The sequence below is a fragment of the Protomyctophum bolini genome (assembly GCF_963924005.1).
Source record: "Protomyctophum bolini genome assembly, chromosome: 8".
Lineage (NCBI taxonomy): Eukaryota > Metazoa > Chordata > Actinopteri > Myctophiformes > Myctophidae > Protomyctophum > Protomyctophum bolini.
This window is the reverse complement of record NC_137869.1, coordinates 1,870,258-1,890,495: the sequence shown is the minus strand read 5'-3', so window position 1 is coordinate 1,890,495 and position 20,238 is coordinate 1,870,258. Positions and strand designations below refer to the sequence as shown.

At 49.8% G+C, this 20,238-nt stretch overlaps 1 protein-coding gene across 1 annotated transcript in view; it reads right to left on the bottom strand.

The window, feature by feature from the left end:
• Positions 1 to 758: 758 nt before the first annotated feature.
• Positions 759 to 20,238, bottom strand: part of dsg2.1 (desmoglein 2, tandem duplicate 1) — a gene marked incomplete at its 3' end in the record, with an annotated part of 42,119 nt that continues 22,639 nt past the window's right edge. The window contains exons 9-18 of the mRNA XM_080769636.1: positions 18,968 to 19,193; positions 17,990 to 18,132; positions 11,752 to 11,973; positions 10,857 to 11,099; positions 8,412 to 8,542; positions 7,138 to 7,491; positions 6,905 to 7,005; positions 5,375 to 5,727; positions 958 to 1,444; positions 759 to 876 (exon numbers count right to left, since the gene is read on the bottom strand). Coding sequence (XP_080625762.1) covers positions 759 to 876; positions 958 to 1,444; positions 5,375 to 5,727; positions 6,905 to 7,005; positions 7,138 to 7,491; positions 8,412 to 8,542; positions 10,857 to 11,099; positions 11,752 to 11,973; positions 17,990 to 18,132; positions 18,968 to 19,193 — 2,378 coding nt within the window. The remainder of the gene's footprint in view (positions 877 to 957; positions 1,445 to 5,374; positions 5,728 to 6,904; positions 7,006 to 7,137; positions 7,492 to 8,411; positions 8,543 to 10,856; positions 11,100 to 11,751; positions 11,974 to 17,989; positions 18,133 to 18,967; positions 19,194 to 20,238) is intronic.

The following is a 20,238-nucleotide window of genomic DNA, read 5'->3' as shown; positions in this document are numbered from 1 at the left end:
ACGCACGCGTGCAGTGAAGAAGGCTGCGTTCTACGCGCACGCGAAGAACTGGAAGGTCATTACACACTGGCGAATTAGCGATGCGAATAAGCGATCTGAAAATGTCGCCCACCACCGGCCCACCACCGGCAGACGGAAGGAGACATGATGTGCTACTTTTTTATAACGGCTTTTTCTCACGTCCACAAAGTCACTGACGGAACCAGTCGTGCTAGCAGGCTAGGACTCTGAGGAGAGAGGAGCCAGGTGCTCTGAACGCCGCTTGTTAAGTCTTTTTCCGTGTCATCTTTTACCAGTCGCGTTGAAAAGCCTCAACCATCCATCCATCCACCCATCCATCCATCCATCCATCCATCCATCCATCCATCCATCCATCCATCCCTCCATCCATCCATCCCTCCATCCATCCATACATCCCTCCATTCATCCATCCATCCCTCCATCCATCCATCCATCCATCCATCCATCCATCCATCCATCCATCCCTCCATCCATCCATCCATCCATACATCCCTCCATCCATCCATCCATCCCTCCATCCATCCATCCATCCATCCATCCATCCATCCATCCATCCCTCCATCCATCCATCCCTCCATCCATCCATACATCCCTCCATTCATCCATCCATCCATCCATCCATCCATCCCTCCCTCCCTCCCTCCCTCCATCCATCCATCCCTCCCTCCCTCCCTCCCTCCCTCCCTCCCTCCCTCCCTCCCTCCATCCATCCATCCATTGGGTGAACTCCTGTTGCCTCAGCGCGCCCGGTTCTCCTGCACCACCGTCTTGCGTGCGGCGGGTACAGGGGCGGGGCCCACGCAGCTCGCCGTGAGGCCGCCGCCGCTGAAGGAGGAGGTGGTCGTGGTGGTGACCCTGTGGGAGGAGGAGGAGGCGGAGCCTCCGGAGGAGGAGGAGAGGCCGCCACCCCCCCCCGCCGCCGCCTCGTGGATCAGCTGGGAGACCCCGCCTCCGATCAGCATTCCCCCCTGGGAGGAGGAGCCTCCCTGACGGACCAACCCGCCGCTGCTCTGCTCCAGCAAGACCACGCCCCCCCCTGGCTGCTGCTGGCCCAGAACCGCCGGTCCGCCGGGCCCGTTGACCAGGAACACGTTGGCGCCGTTGGAGCGGGCAGCGCCGGCGGGAACGGCCTCAGCGAACAGCACGGTGTTGTTCTGCATCTGCAGCGCATGCGGCGGCTGCATCTGCATCTGCAGGGTCTGCGGCTGCATCTGCATCTGCAGCGCCTGCGGCGGCTGCATCTGCAGCGCCTGCGGCTGCACGATGTAGTGCATCGGCTGCTGGACGGCGTAGTTTGGCTGCTGAATGGCGTAGAAGATCTGAGGCTGCTGCTGCTGCTGCTGCTGCTGCAGTAGGATGGTCTGGCCGCTAGAGGGCGCCACCGCCGCCGCCGCCACGTTGACTACTTGCTTCTTGGTGGAGGCTGAAGAAGAAGAAAAAGGGGTTATTTATTATCATAGACATTATCATATTATAATAATACATTCAGACCTGAGGACGATTCTACACAATGTCTTCTGAATCCTCACAGTTTTCTGGAAAAAAACCCTCATGTTTCTGTGTCTCGGTGGTCTGTGTCTCGGTGGTCCTCAACCTTTTTCATGTCAAGGACCCCCAAAAATGACCGCCAACCTGTCGTTCGTTAGCACAGTACCCGCCCTCCCGAACCTCAAATTACGTCACATTGTAGGCTCCACAGAGCCTGAATCAGCCCTTACTCATGATCAAAAGGTTGAGATTTTATCTCGACCGGTCGAGATGAAATTAATTTGGTTCTATGGCCCATTGCAGGGCTCTGTACTGATGGTTCTATGGCCCGTTGCAGGGCTCTGTACTGATGGTTCTATGGCCCATTGCAGGGCTCTGTACTGATGGTTCTATGGCCCGTTGCAGGGCTCTGTACTGATGGTTCTATGGCCCATTGCAGGGCTCTGTACTGATGGTTCTATGGCCCGTTGCAGGGCTCTGTACTGATGGTTCTATGGCCCATTGCAGGGCTCTGTACTGATGGTTCTATGGCCCATTGCAGGGCTCTGTACTGATGGTTCTATGGCCCATTGCAGGGCTCTGTACTGATGGTTCTATGGCCCATTGCAGAGCTCTGTACTGATGGTTCTATGGCCCATTGCAGGGCTCTGTACTGATGGTTCTATGGCCCATTGCAGGGCTCTGTACTGATGGTTCTATGGCCCATTGCAGGGCTCTGTACTGATGGTTCTATGGCCCATTGCAGGGCTCTGTACTGATGGTTCTATGGCCCATTGCAGGGCTCTGTACTGATGGTTCTATGGCCCATTGCAGGGCTCTGTACTGATGGTTCTATGGCCCGTTGTAGGGCTCTGTACTGATGGTTCTATGGCCCATTGCAGGGCTCTGTACTGATGGTTCTATGGCCCATTGCAGGGCTCTGTACTGATGGTTCTATGGCCCATTGCAGGGCTCTGTACTGATGGTTCTATGGCCCATTGTAGGGCTCTGTACTGATGGTTCTATGGCCCATTGTTGGGCTCTGTACTGATGGTTCTATGGCCCGTTGCAGGGCTCTGTACTGATGGTTCTATGGCCCATTGTAGGGCTCTGTACTGATGGTTCTATGGCCCATTGCAGGGCTCTGTACTGATGGTTCTATGGTCCATTGTTGGGCTCTGTACTGATGGTTCTATGGCCCGTTGTAGAGCTCTGTACTGATGGTTCTATGGCCCATTGTAGGGCTCTGTACTGATGGTTCTATGGCCCATTGTAGGGCTCTGTACTAATCGACTGCTAACATGAATGTTAATTATATGAAGATATCGGCTTAATGATCGGATTGAGAGCAAAACAAAATGAGATCATGACATCCCTAATAAAACAGGGTACTGCGTAGCACTGAGACCATGACATCCCTAATAAAACAGGGTACTGCGTAGCACTGAGACCATGACATCCCTAATGAAACAGGGTACTGCGTAGCACTGAGACCATGACATCCCTAATAAAACAGGGTACTGCGTAGCACTGAGACCATGACATCCCTAATGAAACAGGGTACTGCGTAGCACTGAGACCATGACATCCCTAATGAAACAGGGTACTGCGTAGCACTGAGATCATGACATCCCTAATAAAACAGGGTACTGCGTAGCACTGAGATCATGACATCCCTAATAAAGCAGGGTACTGCGTAGCACTGAGATCATGACATCCCTAATAAAGCAGGGTACTGCGTAGCACTGAGATCATGACATCCCTAATAAAACAGGGTACTGCGTAGCACTGAGATCATGACATCCCTAATAAAGCAGGGTACTGCGTAGCACTGAGATCATGACATCCCTAATAAAACAGGGTACTGCGTAGCACTGAGATCATGACATCCCTAATAAAGCAGGGTACTGCGTAGCACTGAGATCATGACATCCCTAATAAAGCAGGGTACTGCGTAGCACTGAGATCATGACATCCCTAATAAAGCAGGGTACTGCGTAATGAGATCATGACATCCCTAATAAAACAGGGTACTGCGTAGCACTGAGATCATGACATCCCTAATAAAGCAGGGTACTGCGTAGCACTGAGATCATGACATCCCTAATAAAGCAGGGTACTGCGTAATGAGATCATGACATCCCTAATAAAGCAGGGTACTGCGTAGCACTGAGATCATGACATCCCTAATAAAGCAGGGTACTGCGTAGCACTGAGATCATGACATCCCTAATAAAGCAGGGTACTGCGTAATGAGATCATGACATCCCTAATAAAACAGGGTACTGCGTAGCACTGAGATCATGACATCCCTAATAAAGCAGGGTACTGCGTAGCACTGAGATCATGACATCCCTAATAAAGCAGGGTACTGCGTAATGAGATCATGACATCCCTAATAAAACAGGGTACTGCGTAGCACTGACCTTGGGTAATAAAACAGGGTACTGCGTAGCACTGACCTTGGGTAATGAAACAGGGTACTGCGTAGCACTGACCTTGGGTAATGAAACAGGGTACTGCGTAGCACTGACCTTGGGTAATGAAACAGGGTACTGCGTAGCACTGACCTTGGGTAATAAAACAGGGTACTGCGTAGCACTGACCTTGGGTAATGAAACAGGGTACTGCGTAGCACTGACCTTGGGTAATGAAACAGGGTACTGCGTAGCACTGAGATCATGACATCCCTAATAAAACAGGGTACTGCGTAGCACTGAGATCATGACATCCCTAATAAAGCAGGGTACTGCGTAGCACTGAGATCATGACATCCCTAATAAAGCAGGGTACTGCGTAGCACTGAGATCATGACATCCCTAATAAAACAGGGTACTGCGTAGCACTGAGATCATGACATCCCTAATAAAGCAGGGTACTGCGTAGCACTGAGATCATGACATCCCTAATAAAACAGGGTACTGCGTAGCACTGAGATCATGACATCCCTAATAAAGCAGGGTACTGCGTAGCACTGAGATCATGACATCCCTAATAAAGCAGGGTACTGCGTAGCACTGAGATCATGACATCCCTAATAAAGCAGGGTACTGCGTAATGAGATCATGACATCCCTAATAAAACAGGGTACTGCGTAGCACTGAGATCATGACATCCCTAATAAAGCAGGGTACTGCGTAGCACTGAGATCATGACATCCCTAATAAAGCAGGGTACTGCGTAATGAGATCATGACATCCCTAATAAAACAGGGTACTGCGTAGCACTGAGATCATGACATCCCTAATAAAGCAGGGTACTGCGTAGCACTGAGATCATGACATCCCTAATAAAGCAGGGTACTGCGTAGCACTGAGATCATGACATCCCTAATAAAGCAGGGTACTGCGTAATGAGATCATGACATCCCTAATAAAACAGGGTACTGCGTAGCACTGAGATCATGACATCCCTAATAAAGCAGGGTACTGCGTAGCACTGAGATCATGACATCCCTAATAAAGCAGGGTACTGCGTAATGAGATCATGACATCCCTAATAAAACAGGGTACTGCGTAGCACTGACCTTGGGTAATAAAACAGGGTACTGCGTAGCACTGACCTTGGGTAATGAAACAGGGTACTGCGTAGCACTGACCTTGGGTAATGAAACAGGGTACTGCGTAGCACTGACCTTGGGTAATGAAACAGGGTACTGCGTAGCACTGACCTTGGGTAATAAAACAGGGTACTGCGTAGCACTGACCTTGGGTAATGAAACAGGGTACTGCGTAGCACTGACCTTGGGTAATGAAACAGGGTACTGCGTAGCACTGACCTTGGGTAATGAAACAGGGTACTGCGTAGCACTGACCTTGGGTAATAAAACAGGGTACTGCGTAGCACTGACCTTGGGTAATGAAACAGGGTACTGCGTAGCACTGACCTTGGGCGAAGCCGTCCACATGGTCGCTGACCACCGTCCTCTCTGTGTGGCTGAAGGAGGAGGAGGAGGAGGGGGGGGGCTGCTGGGGGCGGGGTCGGCTCAGGTCCGGCTGGCTGGTGGACGACACCGCGCTGGACATCGACGAGACTCTAGCGAGGCTGGCGGCCGCCGACACGCCCGACACGCCCTCGCCGCGGTCCAGGAGGTCGGGGAAGCTCACGTTTCGCCGGACCACCTCGGCCGTGGTCTTCACCTGCCCGCCGCCGCCACCGCCGCTGCACACCTGGGCCAGGGTCTTGAACTTTGGCCCCAGGTCGTCCAGGAAACGAAGGTCGTCGTCGTCCTCAAAGAAGCTGTTTACATTACAACGTTGTTCAGTGGCGCGCACAGGTAGACACTATAGGGGGCGCTAGAGCACCACAGACAGACACTATAGGGGGCGCTAGAGCACCACAGACAGACACTATAGGGGGCGCTAGAGCACCACAGACAGACACTAGGGGGCGCTAGAGCACCACAGACAGACACTAGGGGGTGCTAGAGCACCACAGACAGACACTATAGGGGGCGCTAGAGCACCACAGGTAGACACTAGGGGGTGCTAGAGCACCACAGACAGACACTATAGGGGGCGCTAGAGCACCACAGGTAGACACTAGGGGGTGCTAGAGCACCACAGACAGACACTAGGGGGTGCTAGAGCACCACAGACAGACACTATAGGGGGCGCTAGAGCACCACAGGTAGACACTAGGGGGTGCTAGAGCACCACAGACAGACACTAGGGGGTGCTAGAGCACCACAGACAGACACTAGGGGGTGCTAGAGCACCACAGACAGACACTAGGGGGCGCTAGAGCACCACAGATAGACACTAGGGGGTGCTAGAGCACCACAGACAGACACTAGGGGGTGCTAGAGCACCACAGATAGACACTAGGGGGCGCTAGAGCACCACAGACAGACACTAGGGGGTGCTAGAGCACTACCCTGCCCTTGTCCCCCCCCCCCCCCCCCCCCCCCACCCATACTGCTCAGTGGCACCGCATATACTATAGCATAAAATAGTAAGATGAAAAATGGATAACATCTGAAAAGAAAGAAACTGGCGTACAGTCAGTCAACCATATATCAGTATCCTATCCCGGTATCCTGTCTATTCATTGTTTCCACTCAGGCAATGGACACGGGGGGAAGCGAAACCTTATCAAACTGTCCTCCCTTCTCTGGTCCTACCTGTGGCCCCTGACCCCTGACCCCTGACCCCTGGCCCTCCCTTCTCTGGTCCTACCTGTGGCCCCTGACCCATGACCTCTGACCCCTGGCCCTCCCTTCTCTGGTCCTACCTGTGGCCCATGACCCCTGACCCCTGGCCCTCCCTTCTCTGGTCCTACCTGTGGCCCCTGACCCATGACCCCTGACCCCTGGCCCTCCCTTCTCTGGACCTACCTGTGGCCCCTGACCCCTGACCCCTGGCCCTCCCTTCTCTGGTCCTACCTGTGGCCCCTGACCCCTGACCCCCGGTCCTACCTGTGGCAGCCCACGGAGCCGGCGGGGGACCCCTGGCCCTCGAAGTCGTAGACCATCACGATGTCCTTGGCTGCCTGGTTGCCGGCCGCCATGCTGGCCTTCTGTGGCGGGAAGGAAGGACAAGGGACAGGAACAGGAAGTCAAAACAAAACGCTCCGGTTCGGTCTCTATCCTTTCATTAATCTATGGGGGGCGACAGGGCGACAGCCTGCAGGGTGTCTCATCCCTCTCACCTGGTCGTAGTACTGTCGCAGGTAGAACTCTGGCAGGGCGATGCCCTCGTAGACTCCGCCTCCTCCTCCTCCTCCTCCTCCGCTGAACTCAGAGTAGACGCCGCTCTGCCCGCCCATCCACGTGTCATGGCCGCCGCCCATGCCCATGCCGTTGCCCATGCCGTTGCCCATGCCCATGCCGTTGCCCATGCCCATGCCGTAGTCGTAGCCGCTGTTGAAGCCGCGCTGGTCGTACTCTGACGTAATGAGGATCTCCTGCATGCCGTTGGCTCCCATGCCCCCCATGCCCCCCATGCCCATCTGGGACTGGGTCGGCACCGCGTCCGTCTGGACGATTTGGACCAGCGGCACTTCCTGTGGCAAGACGAGGGTGAAAAGGGTTAGACCCCATTTAGACCCGACAGGAGATTCTACAAATGTTCTGAATCCTGACCGTTTTCTGGAAGAAAGAAAAACTGCATGTTTCTACGTCAGTCGTTTCTACGTCAGTTGTTTCTACGTCAGTTGTTTCTACGTCAGTGGTTTCTACGTCAGTGGTTTCTACGTCAGTTGTTTCTACGTCAGTGGTTTCTACGTCAGTCGTTCTCATTTTCATGTCAAGGACCCGCCAAAAAATATGTATTTGGCCCCCCCCAGAGGAAAAGATTTGAGATAAAAACGTTCGCTGCGAAATAATATATGTGTGCCACATTTTGACGATTTAAGAAAAATATCAGATCTACAAGCTCATATATAGAGCAGCACCGAGAGCTTGTAGATCTGCTATTTTTCAATAGCTAAAGTATATATGCTTAAAACACCAAAATGGGATCCCGCCCAGAATGGGTTCAACATTTATGTCAACGTATCACTCACAATAAGACAGCAAAAACGTTCTCCCCCTGGCCCTCGGTGTGGTAGGGTGAGGGTCTTACCGTGTTCTCCCCCTGGCCCTCGGTGTGGTAGGGTGAGGGTCTTACCGTGTTCTCCCCCTGGCCCTCGGTGTGGTAGGGTGAGGGTCTTACCGTGTTCTCCCCCTGGCCCTCGGTGTGGTAGGGTGAGGGTCTTACCGTGTTCTCCCCCTGGCCCTCGGTGTGGTAGGGTGAGGGTCTTACCGTGTTCTCCCGCTAGCCCTCGGTGTGGTAGGGTGAGGGTCTTACCGTGTTCTCCCCCTGGCCCTCGGTGTGGTAGGGTGAGGGTCTTACCGTGTTCTCCCCCTGGCCCTCGGTGTGGTAGGGTGAGGGTCTTACCGTGTTCTCCCCCTGGCCCTCGGTGTGGTAGGGTGAGGGTCTTACCGTGTTCTCCCCCTGGCCCTCAGTGTGGTAGGCGATCAGGTGTGATTTGGTGTCGAAGGGCATTTCGGTGAAGCCCCCCGGCAAACCCCCGGGACCCCCGCAGTGACAGAACAGCAGCAGCAGAGGGATGACTGTAGTGAACACAACAAGGAGGAGGGATTGTTAAAAATAATAGAAATAATAATTCAACCCTTTTCATATTAAGGTCTCATTCAGCATTTGAGCTACGGACCACCATTGGATGATATTTTTAGCCCACTCAGGCCCACAAGACTTTGTTGTGGTTGGATAGGATTTTGTCCACAATTCCATGCGGTATGTATTGGTGTTGGTACACTTGTTTACAATAGGGTCCACCATGTTTAATTAAGCAGTTAATTAAGTCCTTGGCAGGATCAGAACTTTTCGAGCCCTTCCAGCCTGTCAAAGTGGGCAGGGGTGAGGTGGGTTCGGGGGAGCGAGGCCAAGTAGTAGCCTGACCAGTTTGTTTTGGGGAAGTCTGGAGCCTAGTTTGAAGGGCTTGTTTGAATGACACGGTGTGTAGGTTGAACCAGTTGGTACACATGCCACGACAGCACAGTGTCCTCCTGTCTGTCTCCCGATGACACATTAATCCTCTCTCCTCCTCCTGAGCTCTTCAAAGTAAACTTTGGAATGCTCTCCCACTATAGCACTGAGATTTTCCTCCTCTGTGGGCATTTTTTAAAAATAGCCTCAAAACATTTCTTTTTAAAGTGTCAGACAGCGTTGGACGGCTTTACACACGGAATGAACGTTCAGGACACATGCCCCGGTGAAACTCTGCCATCTAGTGGCACAAAACAACGACTGCAACCTTGTGGTTTTCTAAGGCAGTGGTTTTCAACTCAATTTCACATCAAGGCCCACTATTTATTCCGCGTTTATTTGAGCCACGGACGGACGGACGAGGTTTAGCCTCAGAACAGGTTCACATTTCCATGAGGTTTAGCCTCAGAACAGGTTCACATTTCCATGAGGTTTAGCCTCAGAATAGGTTCACATTTCCATGAGGTTTAGCCTCAGAACAGGTTCACATTTCCATGCTGCATTGATGTCGGTGCCATTAGGAGAGACAAACAGGCTAAACATTGATCTTCTACATTCTCTAATTGTGGAGACTTCTTGTGAATGAACTAATGCAGATGTCTTGTGTCTTGTGTCTTGTGCTCTGAAGAGTTAAAGATCTATGAAGGCTCCATTTGGTTACAAACTCTCCATCATTTAGATTCATTCATGTATTTACTCTGGCGGTTAACAGCAGTATTGATTGGTAATCACGCAGCAGCAGTAAATGTGAATCCCAGACCATACAATTAACTGACCATTAAATCAACTAGCCGCCCGGGGGCCACATGTGGCCCCCACCTTCACTTAATGTGGCCCTCAGGTTAATATCAACTGGTGGCCCGGGGGCCCCCACCTTCACTTAATATTCAAAATAGTGATATATTATTGATTTCAGCTGTTACAATTCCAAACATGAACCCGCTTTCATGTCTATATTAGTAGCTTAATGAGTATTAAAAAAAATACTATAATTAAAGGCATTTGAAAGGTATAGGCTATTTGAAATTAAAATTAAATTTTTACTTTTCAGGATTGCAATTAGTGTGGAACTATATAGTGGCCCTCTGGGAGTGAGTGTGGAACTATATTGGCCCTTTGGAGTGAGTGTGGAAATATAGTGGCCCTCTGTGGAGTGAGTGTGGAAATATAGTGGCCCTCTGTGGAGTGAGTGTGGAAATATAGTGGCCCTCTGGGAGTGAGTGTGGAAATATAGTGGCCCTCTGGGAGTGAGTGTGGAAATATAGTGGCCCTCTGGGAGTGAGTGTGGAAATATAGTGGCCCTCTGGAGTGAGTGTGGAACTATAGTGGCCCTCTGGGAGTGAGTGTGGAACTATAGTGGCCCTCTGGAGTGAGTGTGGAACTATAGTGGCCCTCTGGAGTGAGTGTGGAACTATAGTGGCCCTCTGGAGTGAGTGTGGAACTATAGTAAGACATCAGTAAAACAACGTTATACAGATGGTCATAACTCACAGTATCAGTAAACCAGCGTTATACACAGACGGTCATAACTCACAGTATCAGTAAACCAGCGTTATACACAGACGGTCATAACTCACAGTATCAGTAAACCAGCGTTATACACAGACGGTCATAACTCACAGTATCAGTAAACCAGCGTTATACACAGACGGTCATAACTCACAGTATCCGTAAACCAGCGTTATACACAGACGGTCATAACTCACAGTATCCGTAAACCAGCGTTATACACAGACGGTCATAACTCACAGTATCAGTAAACCAGCGTTATACACAGACGGTCATAACTCACAGTATCCGTAAACCAGCGTTATACACAGACGGTCATAACTCACAGTATCAGTAAACCAGCGTTATACACAGACGGTCATAACTCACGTAGCAGTATCAGCAGACCCAGCAGCATCAGGCCGATGGCGGCCGCTCCCAGCTCCGCCCCTCGGTCCACCGCGCCGTGGGCGCCGCGCATGCTGCACGTGTCTCCGGCGTCACACGTGCACACCTCCACGGTGACGCGCTGAGGCTCGGGGCAGCTCAGGCCCTGCTGGTCGCTCACCGTCACCGTCACCTGGTAGGAGCCGGGCCACATGGCCCGGTGGGCCCGCAAGATGGCCGCCGTGTCTGTGTGGGGGGGAGAAGAGGGTTTATGAGACTTTATTTAAAAACATTTTTTTTGTTGGCGGGTAGAACCCCCTTTTGGTGTTAGCGTTATGTTATGCTTTATAGCCATTTAAAAATAGCAGATCTACAAGCTCGTAGCGCGCCACCGAGTGGCGCGCTACGAGCTTGTAGGTTCTGCTATTTTTGAAAAGTCGAAGAACGACTTGACATACAGAAACATAGCTTTTTTCAGAAAACTGTCAGGATGTAGAAGAACATTTTTAGAATCTGATCTCAGGTCAGGTCTCAGGCCTCACCGTTGAGGTGCTTAATTAAAGCCCTATAGGCCTCACCGTTGAGGTGCTTCATTAAAGCCCTATAGGCCTCACCGTTGAGGTGCTTAATTAAAGCCCTAGGCCTCACCGTTGAGGTGCTTAACTAAAGCCCTATAGGCCTCACCGTTGAGGTGCTTAATTAAAGCCCTATAGGCCTCACCGTTGAGGTGCTTAATTAAAGCCCTATAGGCCTCACCGTTGAGGTGCTTAATTAAATCCCTAGGCCTCACCGTTGAGGTGCTTAATTAAAGCCCTATAGGCCTCACCGTTGAGGTGCTTAACTAAAGCCCTATAGGCCTCACCGTTGAGGTGCTTATAATTAAAGCCCTGGGCCTCACCGTTGAGGTGCTGGGCGGTCCACTGTCCCTTGGTGCCGTCCTCCAGCACGGTGAAGCTGAAGGGGGCGCCGTTGGGGAAGGCGTCGCGGTCCGAGGCCGTCACGGTGACCGCCGTGGCGGTGGTGCACATGGTGAGCACGCCGCCGCTCAGCACCGGACAGTGGTCGTTGAAGTCCTGCACCTGGATGGCTACGGTCCCTGTGGCGGTCTGGGACGGGACGTCTGTCCACAGAGAGAGAGAGAGAGACAGAGAGACATGGTTATTATAGGATGGTCCCTGTGGCGGTCTGGGACGGGACGTCTGGACAGAGAGAGAGAGAGAGAGAGAGAGACAGAGAGAGAGAGACATGGTTAATATAGGATGGTCCCAGTGGCGGTCTGGGACGGGACGTCTGGACAGAGAGAGAGAGAGAGAGAGAGAGACAGAGAGAGAGAGACATGGTTAATATAGGATGGCTACGGTCCCAGTGGCGGTCTGGGACGGGACGTCTGGACAGAGAGAGACAGAGAGAGAGAGAGAGAGAGAGACATGGTTAATATAGGATGGTCCCAGTGGCGGTCTGGGACGGGACGTCTGGACAGAGAGAGACAGAGAGAGAGAGAGAGAGAGAGACATGGTTAATATAGGATGGTCCCAGTGGCGGTCTGGGACGGGACGTCTGGACAGAGAGAGACAGAGAGAGAGAGAGAGAGAGAGACATGGTTAATATAGGATGGTCCCAGTGGCGGTCTGGGACGGGACGTCTGGACAGAGAGAGACAGAGAGAGAGAGAGAGAGAGAGAGAGAGACATGGTTAATATAGGATGGTCCCAGTGGCGGTCTGGGACGGGACGTCTGGACAGAGAGAGACAGAGAGAGAGAGAGAGAGAGAGAGAGAGACATGGTTAATATAGGATGGTCCCAGTGGCGGTCTGGGACGGGACGTCTGGACAGAGAGAGACAGAGAGAGAGAGAGAGAGAGAGACATGGTTAATATAGGATGGTCCCAGTGGCGGTCTGGGACGGGACGTCTGGACAGAGAGAGACAGAGAGAGAGAGAGAGAGAGAGACATGGTTAATATAGGATGGTCCCAGTGGCGGTCTGGGACGGGACGTCTGGACAGAGAGAGACAGAGAGAGAGAGAGAGAGAGAGACATGGTTAATATAGGATGGTCCCAGTGGCGGTCTGGGACGGGACGTCTGGACAGAGAGAGACAGAGAGAGAGAGAGAGAGAGAGAGAGAGACATGGTTAATATAGGATGGTCCCAGTGGCGGTCTGGGACGGGACGTCTGGACAGAGAGAGACAGAGAGAGAGAGAGAGAGAGAGAGAGAGACATGGTTAATATAGGATGGTCCCAGTGGCGGTCTGGGACGGGACGTCTGGACAGAGAGAGACAGAGAGAGAGAGAGAGAGAGAGAGAGAGACATGGTTAATATAGGATGGTCCCAGTGGCGGTCTGGGACGGGACGTCTGGACAGAGAGAGACAGAGAGAGAGAGAGAGAGAGAGACATGGTTAATATAGGATGGTCCCAGTGGCGGTCTGGGACGGGACGTCTGGACAGAGAGAGACAGAGAGAGAGAGAGAGAGAGAGAGAGAGACATGGTTAATATAGGATGGTCCCAGTGGCGGTCTGGGACGGGACGTCTGGACAGAGAGAGACAGAGAGAGAGAGAGAGAGAGAGAGAGAGACATGGTTAATATAGGATGGTCCCAGTGGCGGTCTGGGACGGGACGTCTGGACAGAGAGAGACAGAGAGAGAGAGAGAGAGAGAGAGAGAGACATGGTTAATATAGGATGGTCCCAGTGGCGGTCTGGGACGGGACGTCTGGACAGAGAGAGACAGAGAGAGAGAGAGAGAGAGAGAGAGAGACATGGTTAATATAGGATGGTCCCAGTGGCGGTCTGGGACGGGACGTCTGGACAGAGAGAGACAGAGAGAGAGAGAGAGAGAGAGACATGGTTAATATAGGATGGTCCCAGTGGCGGTCTGGGACGGGACGTCTGGACAGAGAGAGACAGAGAGAGAGAGAGAGAGAGAGAGAGAGACATGGTTAATATAGGATGGTCCCAGTGGCGGTCTGGGACGGGACGTCTGGACAGAGAGAGACAGAGAGAGAGAGAGAGAGAGAGAGAGAGACATGGTTAATATAGGATGGTCCCAGTGGCGGTCTGGGACGGGACGTCTGGACAGAGAGAGACAGAGAGAGAGAGAGAGAGAGAGAGAGAGACATGGTTAATATAGGATGGTCCCAGTGGCGGTCTGGGACGGGACGTCTGGACAGAGAGAGACAGAGAGAGAGAGAGAGAGAGAGAGAGAGACATGGTTAATATAGGATGGTCCCAGTGGCGGTCTGGGACGGGACGTCTGGACAGAGAGAGACAGAGAGAGAGAGAGAGAGAGAGAGAGAGACATGGTTAATATAGGATGGTCCCAGTGGCGGTCTGGGACGGGACGTCTGGACAGAGAGAGACAGAGAGAGAGAGAGAGAGAGAGAGAGAGACATGGTTAATATAGGATGGTCCCAGTGGCGGTCTGGGACGGGACGTCTGGACAGAGAGAGACAGAGAGAGAGAGAGAGAGAGAGACATGGTTAATATAGGATGGTCCCAGTGGCGGTCTGGGACGGGACGTCTGGACAGAGAGAGACAGAGAGAGAGAGAGAGAGAGAGAGAGAGACATGGTTAATATAGGATGGTCCCAGTGGCGGTCTGGGACGGGACGTCTGGACAGAGAGAGACAGAGAGAGAGAGAGAGAGAGAGAGAGAGACATGGTTAATATAGGATGGTCCCAGTGGCGGTCTGGGACGGGACGTCTGGACAGAGAGAGACAGAGAGAGAGAGAGAGAGAGAGAGAGAGACATGGTTAATATAGGATGGTCCCAGTGGCGGTCTGGGACGGGACGTCTGGACAGAGAGAGACAGAGAGAGAGAGAGAGAGAGAGACATGGTTAATATAGGATGGTCCCAGTGGCGGTCTGGGACGGGACGTCTGGACAGAGAGAGACAGAGAGAGAGAGAGAGAGAGAGAGAGAGACATGGTTAATATAGGATGGTCCCAGTGGCGGTCTGGGACGGGACGTCTGGACAGAGAGAGACAGAGAGAGAGAGAGAGAGAGAGAGAGAGACATGGTTAATATAGGATGGTCCCAGTGGCGGTCTGGGACGGGACGTCTGGACAGAGAGAGACAGAGAGAGAGAGAGAGAGAGAGAGAGAGAGACATGGTTAATATAGGATGGTCCCAGTGGCGGTCTGGGACGGGACGTCTGGACAGAGAGAGACAGAGAGAGAGAGAGAGAGAGAGAGAGAGACATGGTTAATATAGGATGGTCCCAGTGGCGGTCTGGGACGGGACGTCTGGACAGAGAGAGACAGAGAGAGAGAGAGAGAGAGAGAGAGAGACATGGTTAATATAGGATGGTCCCAGTGGCGGTCTGGGACGGGACGTCTGGACAGAGAGAGACAGAGAGAGAGAGAGAGAGAGAGAGAGAGAGAGACATGGTTAATATAGGATGGTCCCAGTGGCGGTCTGGGACGGGACGTCTGGACAGAGAGAGACAGAGAGAGAGAGAGAGAGAGACATGGTTATTATAGGATGGCGACGGTCCCAGTGGGGAGAGCGGGAAGCCCTAGGGCAGGACTTAGCTGGGAAGAACAGAGTTAAAATAAACATGTGTTGTGTTGTCCTATACTGCCCTCTGCTGTTGAGATCAGAGACGAGCGGTCCAGAACAAGCTTACTACTGTCTTCCTTCATCAAACAGGGAAGCCTTACTGTACTGTACTGTACTTTACTGTACTGTACTGTACTGTACTGTACTGCACAGTGCAGTACACTATACACTACACTGTCTTTACACTACACGGCGTAATTAGAGGAAACTGTCCATCTTTAAACAACTCTGCATAACTTCATAACTTCACTTCTTGTGTTTTTTACTAGTTGTCTTAGTTGCCTAGTTTACCAGTCGACTAGTTGTTTAACTAGGCCTGCCTATTATGAAAAAAAAAAAGAAGAAGAAAAATATTATTAGTATTATTTTGTATAATAGTTGTACGTTTATAAACTGTGTACATTGGTGAATATAATCTAGCTGATCTTGAAGCATTTTTAGAATCTGATCTCGGGTCAGAATGGGTTAAAGCCCTTTACGATATTGCCTTGGCACACGTACAGCGCGGCTACGCGGTAAAGGTCATTACACACTGGCGAATTGGCGACGCGATATATTCGTGCGAAGAATAATTCGCATTTAAAAAAAAAAAAAATTGAAGTCCATGGAAGTCCAGGAAGCTTCCACATCAGTGGCGAATGTGCGAAAATGCGACCGTTTTCGCTCTTTATTTGTTCGCTCTGGTGTCGTATTTTGCAGAGATTCGCAGGCGAACTGCAACATGCGATATTTCGCATTTTCAGATCGCTTATTCGCATCGCGTCGCTAATTCGCCAGTGTGTAATCGCCTTAAGAGTATACAAACAGCGGGTGTCGTGGTTTTACCTTCCGTCATACACATTATCTTGGCATAGTAAGGTTTAATAGTAGTGGTTTTAATACCTTCGGTCATAGACAGTATCTTGGCATAGTAAGGTTTAATAGTAGTGGTTTTAATACCTTCGGTCATAGACAGTATCTTGGCGTAGTAAGGTTTAATAGTAGTGGTTTTAATACCTTCGGTCATAGACAGTATCTTGGCATAGTAAGGTTTAATAGTAGTGGTTTTTATACCTTCGGTCATACACAGTATCTTGGCATAGTAAGGTTTAATAGTAGTGGTTTTAATACCTTCGGTCATACACAGTATCTTGGCATAGTAAGGTTTAATAGTAGTGGTTTTAATACCTTCCGTCATGCACAGTATCTTGGCATAGTAAGGTTTAATAGTAGTGGTTTTAATACCTTCGGTCATACACAGTATCTTGGCCTAGTAAGGTTTAATAGTAGTGGTTTTAATACCTTCGGTCATACACAGTATCTTGGCCTAGTAAGGTTTAATAGTAGTGGTTTTAATACCTTCGGTCATACACAGTATCTTGGCATAGTAAGGTTTAATAGTAGTGGTTTTAATACCTTCGGTCATACACAGTATCTTGGCATAGTAAGGTTTAATAGTAGTGGTTTTAATACCTTCGGTCATACACAGTATCTTGGCATAGTAAGGTTTAATAGTAGTGGTTTTAATACCTTCGGTCATACACATTATCTTGGCGTAGTAAGGTTTAATAGTAGTGGTTTTAATACCTTCGGTCATACACAGTATCTTGGCATAGTAAGGTTTAATAGTAGTGGTTTTTATACCTTCGGTCATACACAGTATCTTGGCATAGTAAGGTTTAATAGTAGTGGTTTTAATACCTTCCGTCATGCACAGTATCTTGGCATAGTAAGGTTTAATAGTAGTGGTTTTAATACCTTCGGTCATACACATTATCTTGGCATAGTAAGGTTTAATAGTAGTGGTTTTAATACCTTCGGTCATACACAGTATCTTGGCATAGTAAGGTTTAATAGTAGTGGTTTTAATACCTTCAGTCATAGACAGTATCTTGGCATAGTAAGGTTTAATAGTAGTGGTTTTAATACCTTCGGTCATAGACAGTATCTTGGCGTAGTAAGGTTTAATAGTAGTGGTTTTAATACCTTCGGTCATGCACAGTATCTTGGCGTAGTAAGGTTTAATAGTAGTGGTTTTTATACCTTCGGTCATAGACAGTAAGGTTTAATAGTAGTGGTTTTAATACCTTCGGTCATAGACAGTATCTTGGCGTAGTAAGGTTTAATAGTAGTGGTTTTAATACCTTCGGTCATACACATTATCTTGGCCTAGTAAGGTTTAATAGTAGTGGTTTTAATACCTTCGGTCATACACAGTATCTTGGCATAGTAAGGTTTAATAGTAGTGGTTTTAATACCTTCGGTCATACACATTATCTTGGCCTAGTAAGGTTTAATAGTAGTGGTTTTAATACCTTCGGTCATAGACAGTATCTTGGCATAGTAAGGTTTAATAGTAGTGGTTTTAATACCTTCGGTCATACACAGTATCTTGGCATAGTAAGGTTTAATAGTAGTGGTTTTAATACCTTCTGTCATACACAGTATCTTGGCATAGTAAGGTTTAATAGTAGTGGTTTTAATACCTTCGGTCATACACATTATCTTGGCCTAGTAAGGTTTAATAGTAGTGGTTTTAATACCTTCGGTCATACACAGTATCTTGGCGTAGTAAGGTTTAATAGTAGTGGTTTTAATACCTTCTGTCATGCACAGTATCTTGGCGTAGTAAGTCCCGTTGATCAGGAAGGGAGACTCTCGGTCGGGGTTCTTGTTGAGTTTGATCTGGGCCGTCTTTGGGTCGACCGTCAGCCAGTTGTCAGGGTCTGAGCCTTTAGCGTACCTGCACCACCGAGACAACAACCGGTTACTTTGTTTGTTAACCTTTATTCTTTTCTTTTAACCCCTTTTGGTGTTATAGCATTATGTTGTGCTTTAGCTATTGAAAAATAGCAGATCTACAAGCTCGTAGCGCGCCACCGAGTGGCGCGCTACGAGGTTGTAGGTCTGCTATTTTTGACAAATCGAAGAACGACTGACATAGAAACATAGCTTTTTCAGAAAACTGTCATCTGATCTCAGGTCAGAATGGGTTAAAAGTGAGAACTGGTCAAGAGGCCGGAATAAAATTCCACTTCAATACTTCAATCGTAAATGTCACCTTTTGGAAAGGCAAATAAAACATCCATAATACACCTCAAAGGACCCAAAGTGCTAATCTTTTAGTGACAGGTGTGTGCGTATAACCACTGACTCACCTGACATTGGGGACAGGTGTTGTGCGTATAACCACTGACTCACCTGACATTGGGGACAGGTGTGCGTATAACCACTGACTCACCTGACATTGGGGACAGGTGTTGTGCGTATAACCACTGACTCACCTGACATTGGGGACAGGTGTGTGTGTGTATAACCACTGACTCACCTGACGTTGGGGACAGGTGTGTGCGTAACCACTGACTCTTCTGACGTTGGGGACAGGTGTGTGCGTATAACCACTGACTCACCTGACGTCGGGGACAGGTGTGTGCGTATAACCACTGACTCACCTGACGTTGGGGACAGGTGTGTGCGTATAACCACTGACTCACCTGACGTTGGGGACAGGTGTGTGCGTATAACCACTGACTCACCTGACGTTGGGGACAGGTGTGTGCGTATAACCACTGACTCACCTGACGTTGGTGGCAGGTTTGCCCGTGTCGCCGTCCAGCGCCTGGTACGTGGTGATGACCTCGTTGGTGTCGACCACGCCCCCCTCGGAGATGGGCACGGCCTTGACCTTGGGGTCGAAGCGCGGGCCCTCGGGCTGGTTCTGCACGGCAATCTTAATGGGATAGGTCTTGAACTTGGTGGTGCTGGTGGTGCCGGTCGCACTGCCGTCTCCAGTAGCTCCAACTCCTGTGGATTGGATTGGATGAAATGAATGGATGGATGGAAGTTGATCAAATTGATTGATTTAAACCATTTTTGGTGTTAGCATGATGGTATGCTTTAGCTATTGGAAAACAGCAGACCTACAAGCTCGTAGCGCGCCACAGAGTGGCGCGCTATGAGCTTGTAGGTTCTGCTAATTTTTTTTAAATCGAAGAACGACCGACATAGAAACATGGCTTTTTCAGAAAACTGTCAGGATGTGTAGAAGACATTTTTTTAGAATCTGATCTCGGGTCAGAATGGGTTATTAATTGATTATGATACAGAGGCTGCCTGTCGAAGGTACAGTGTTATTAAACTACAGAGGCTGCCTGTCTATAAGGTACAGTGTTATTAAACTACAGAGGCTGCCTGTCGAAGGTACAGTGTTATTAAACTACAGAGTACAGGTACAGTGGGAGCTTGTTCCATGCCGTCGGCCCCTAGAAGCAAAAAAGCTGCTTCCCCGTATTTTTTAGTTGCCAATTTATTTTTAGGCAAAGCGAGCAGGCCAGCAGTGGAAGACCTTAGGGGGGGTTCAGAGTCTTGCTCGAGGACAATATAACTCTGGGGGAGCCCACGGGGATCGAACCGGGGTCACCGGCCCCACTCTGCGCCGCTAATGAAAGTAATGAGAAACTCCTGCAGTCCTACACACTAAACCCAAGCGTTTAGGTTATAAACTGTTTTAAACACATATTTGTAACACTTTTTAAACGTGTCACAGTGTTTAGATTATAAACAGGAGAACATGTTTAATCGCCTGTAACACTTTTTAAACACATAAACGTGTTTAGTTTTTACAATCAAAGTCAGTCATATTATATAGGTATTTAGAATTCAAACCCTAGGTGTTCTCGTGAGGTGTTTGAGTGAACTCGTGTTCTTACTGTATTGTATGAATATTAATAAACACTTGGCATTTTATTATTACACACATGGTGTTTAGGTTTAACCCATTCTGACCGGGAACCCGTTTTGGTGTTAGCATCATGTTATGCTTTAGCTATTGAAAAATAGCAGATCTACA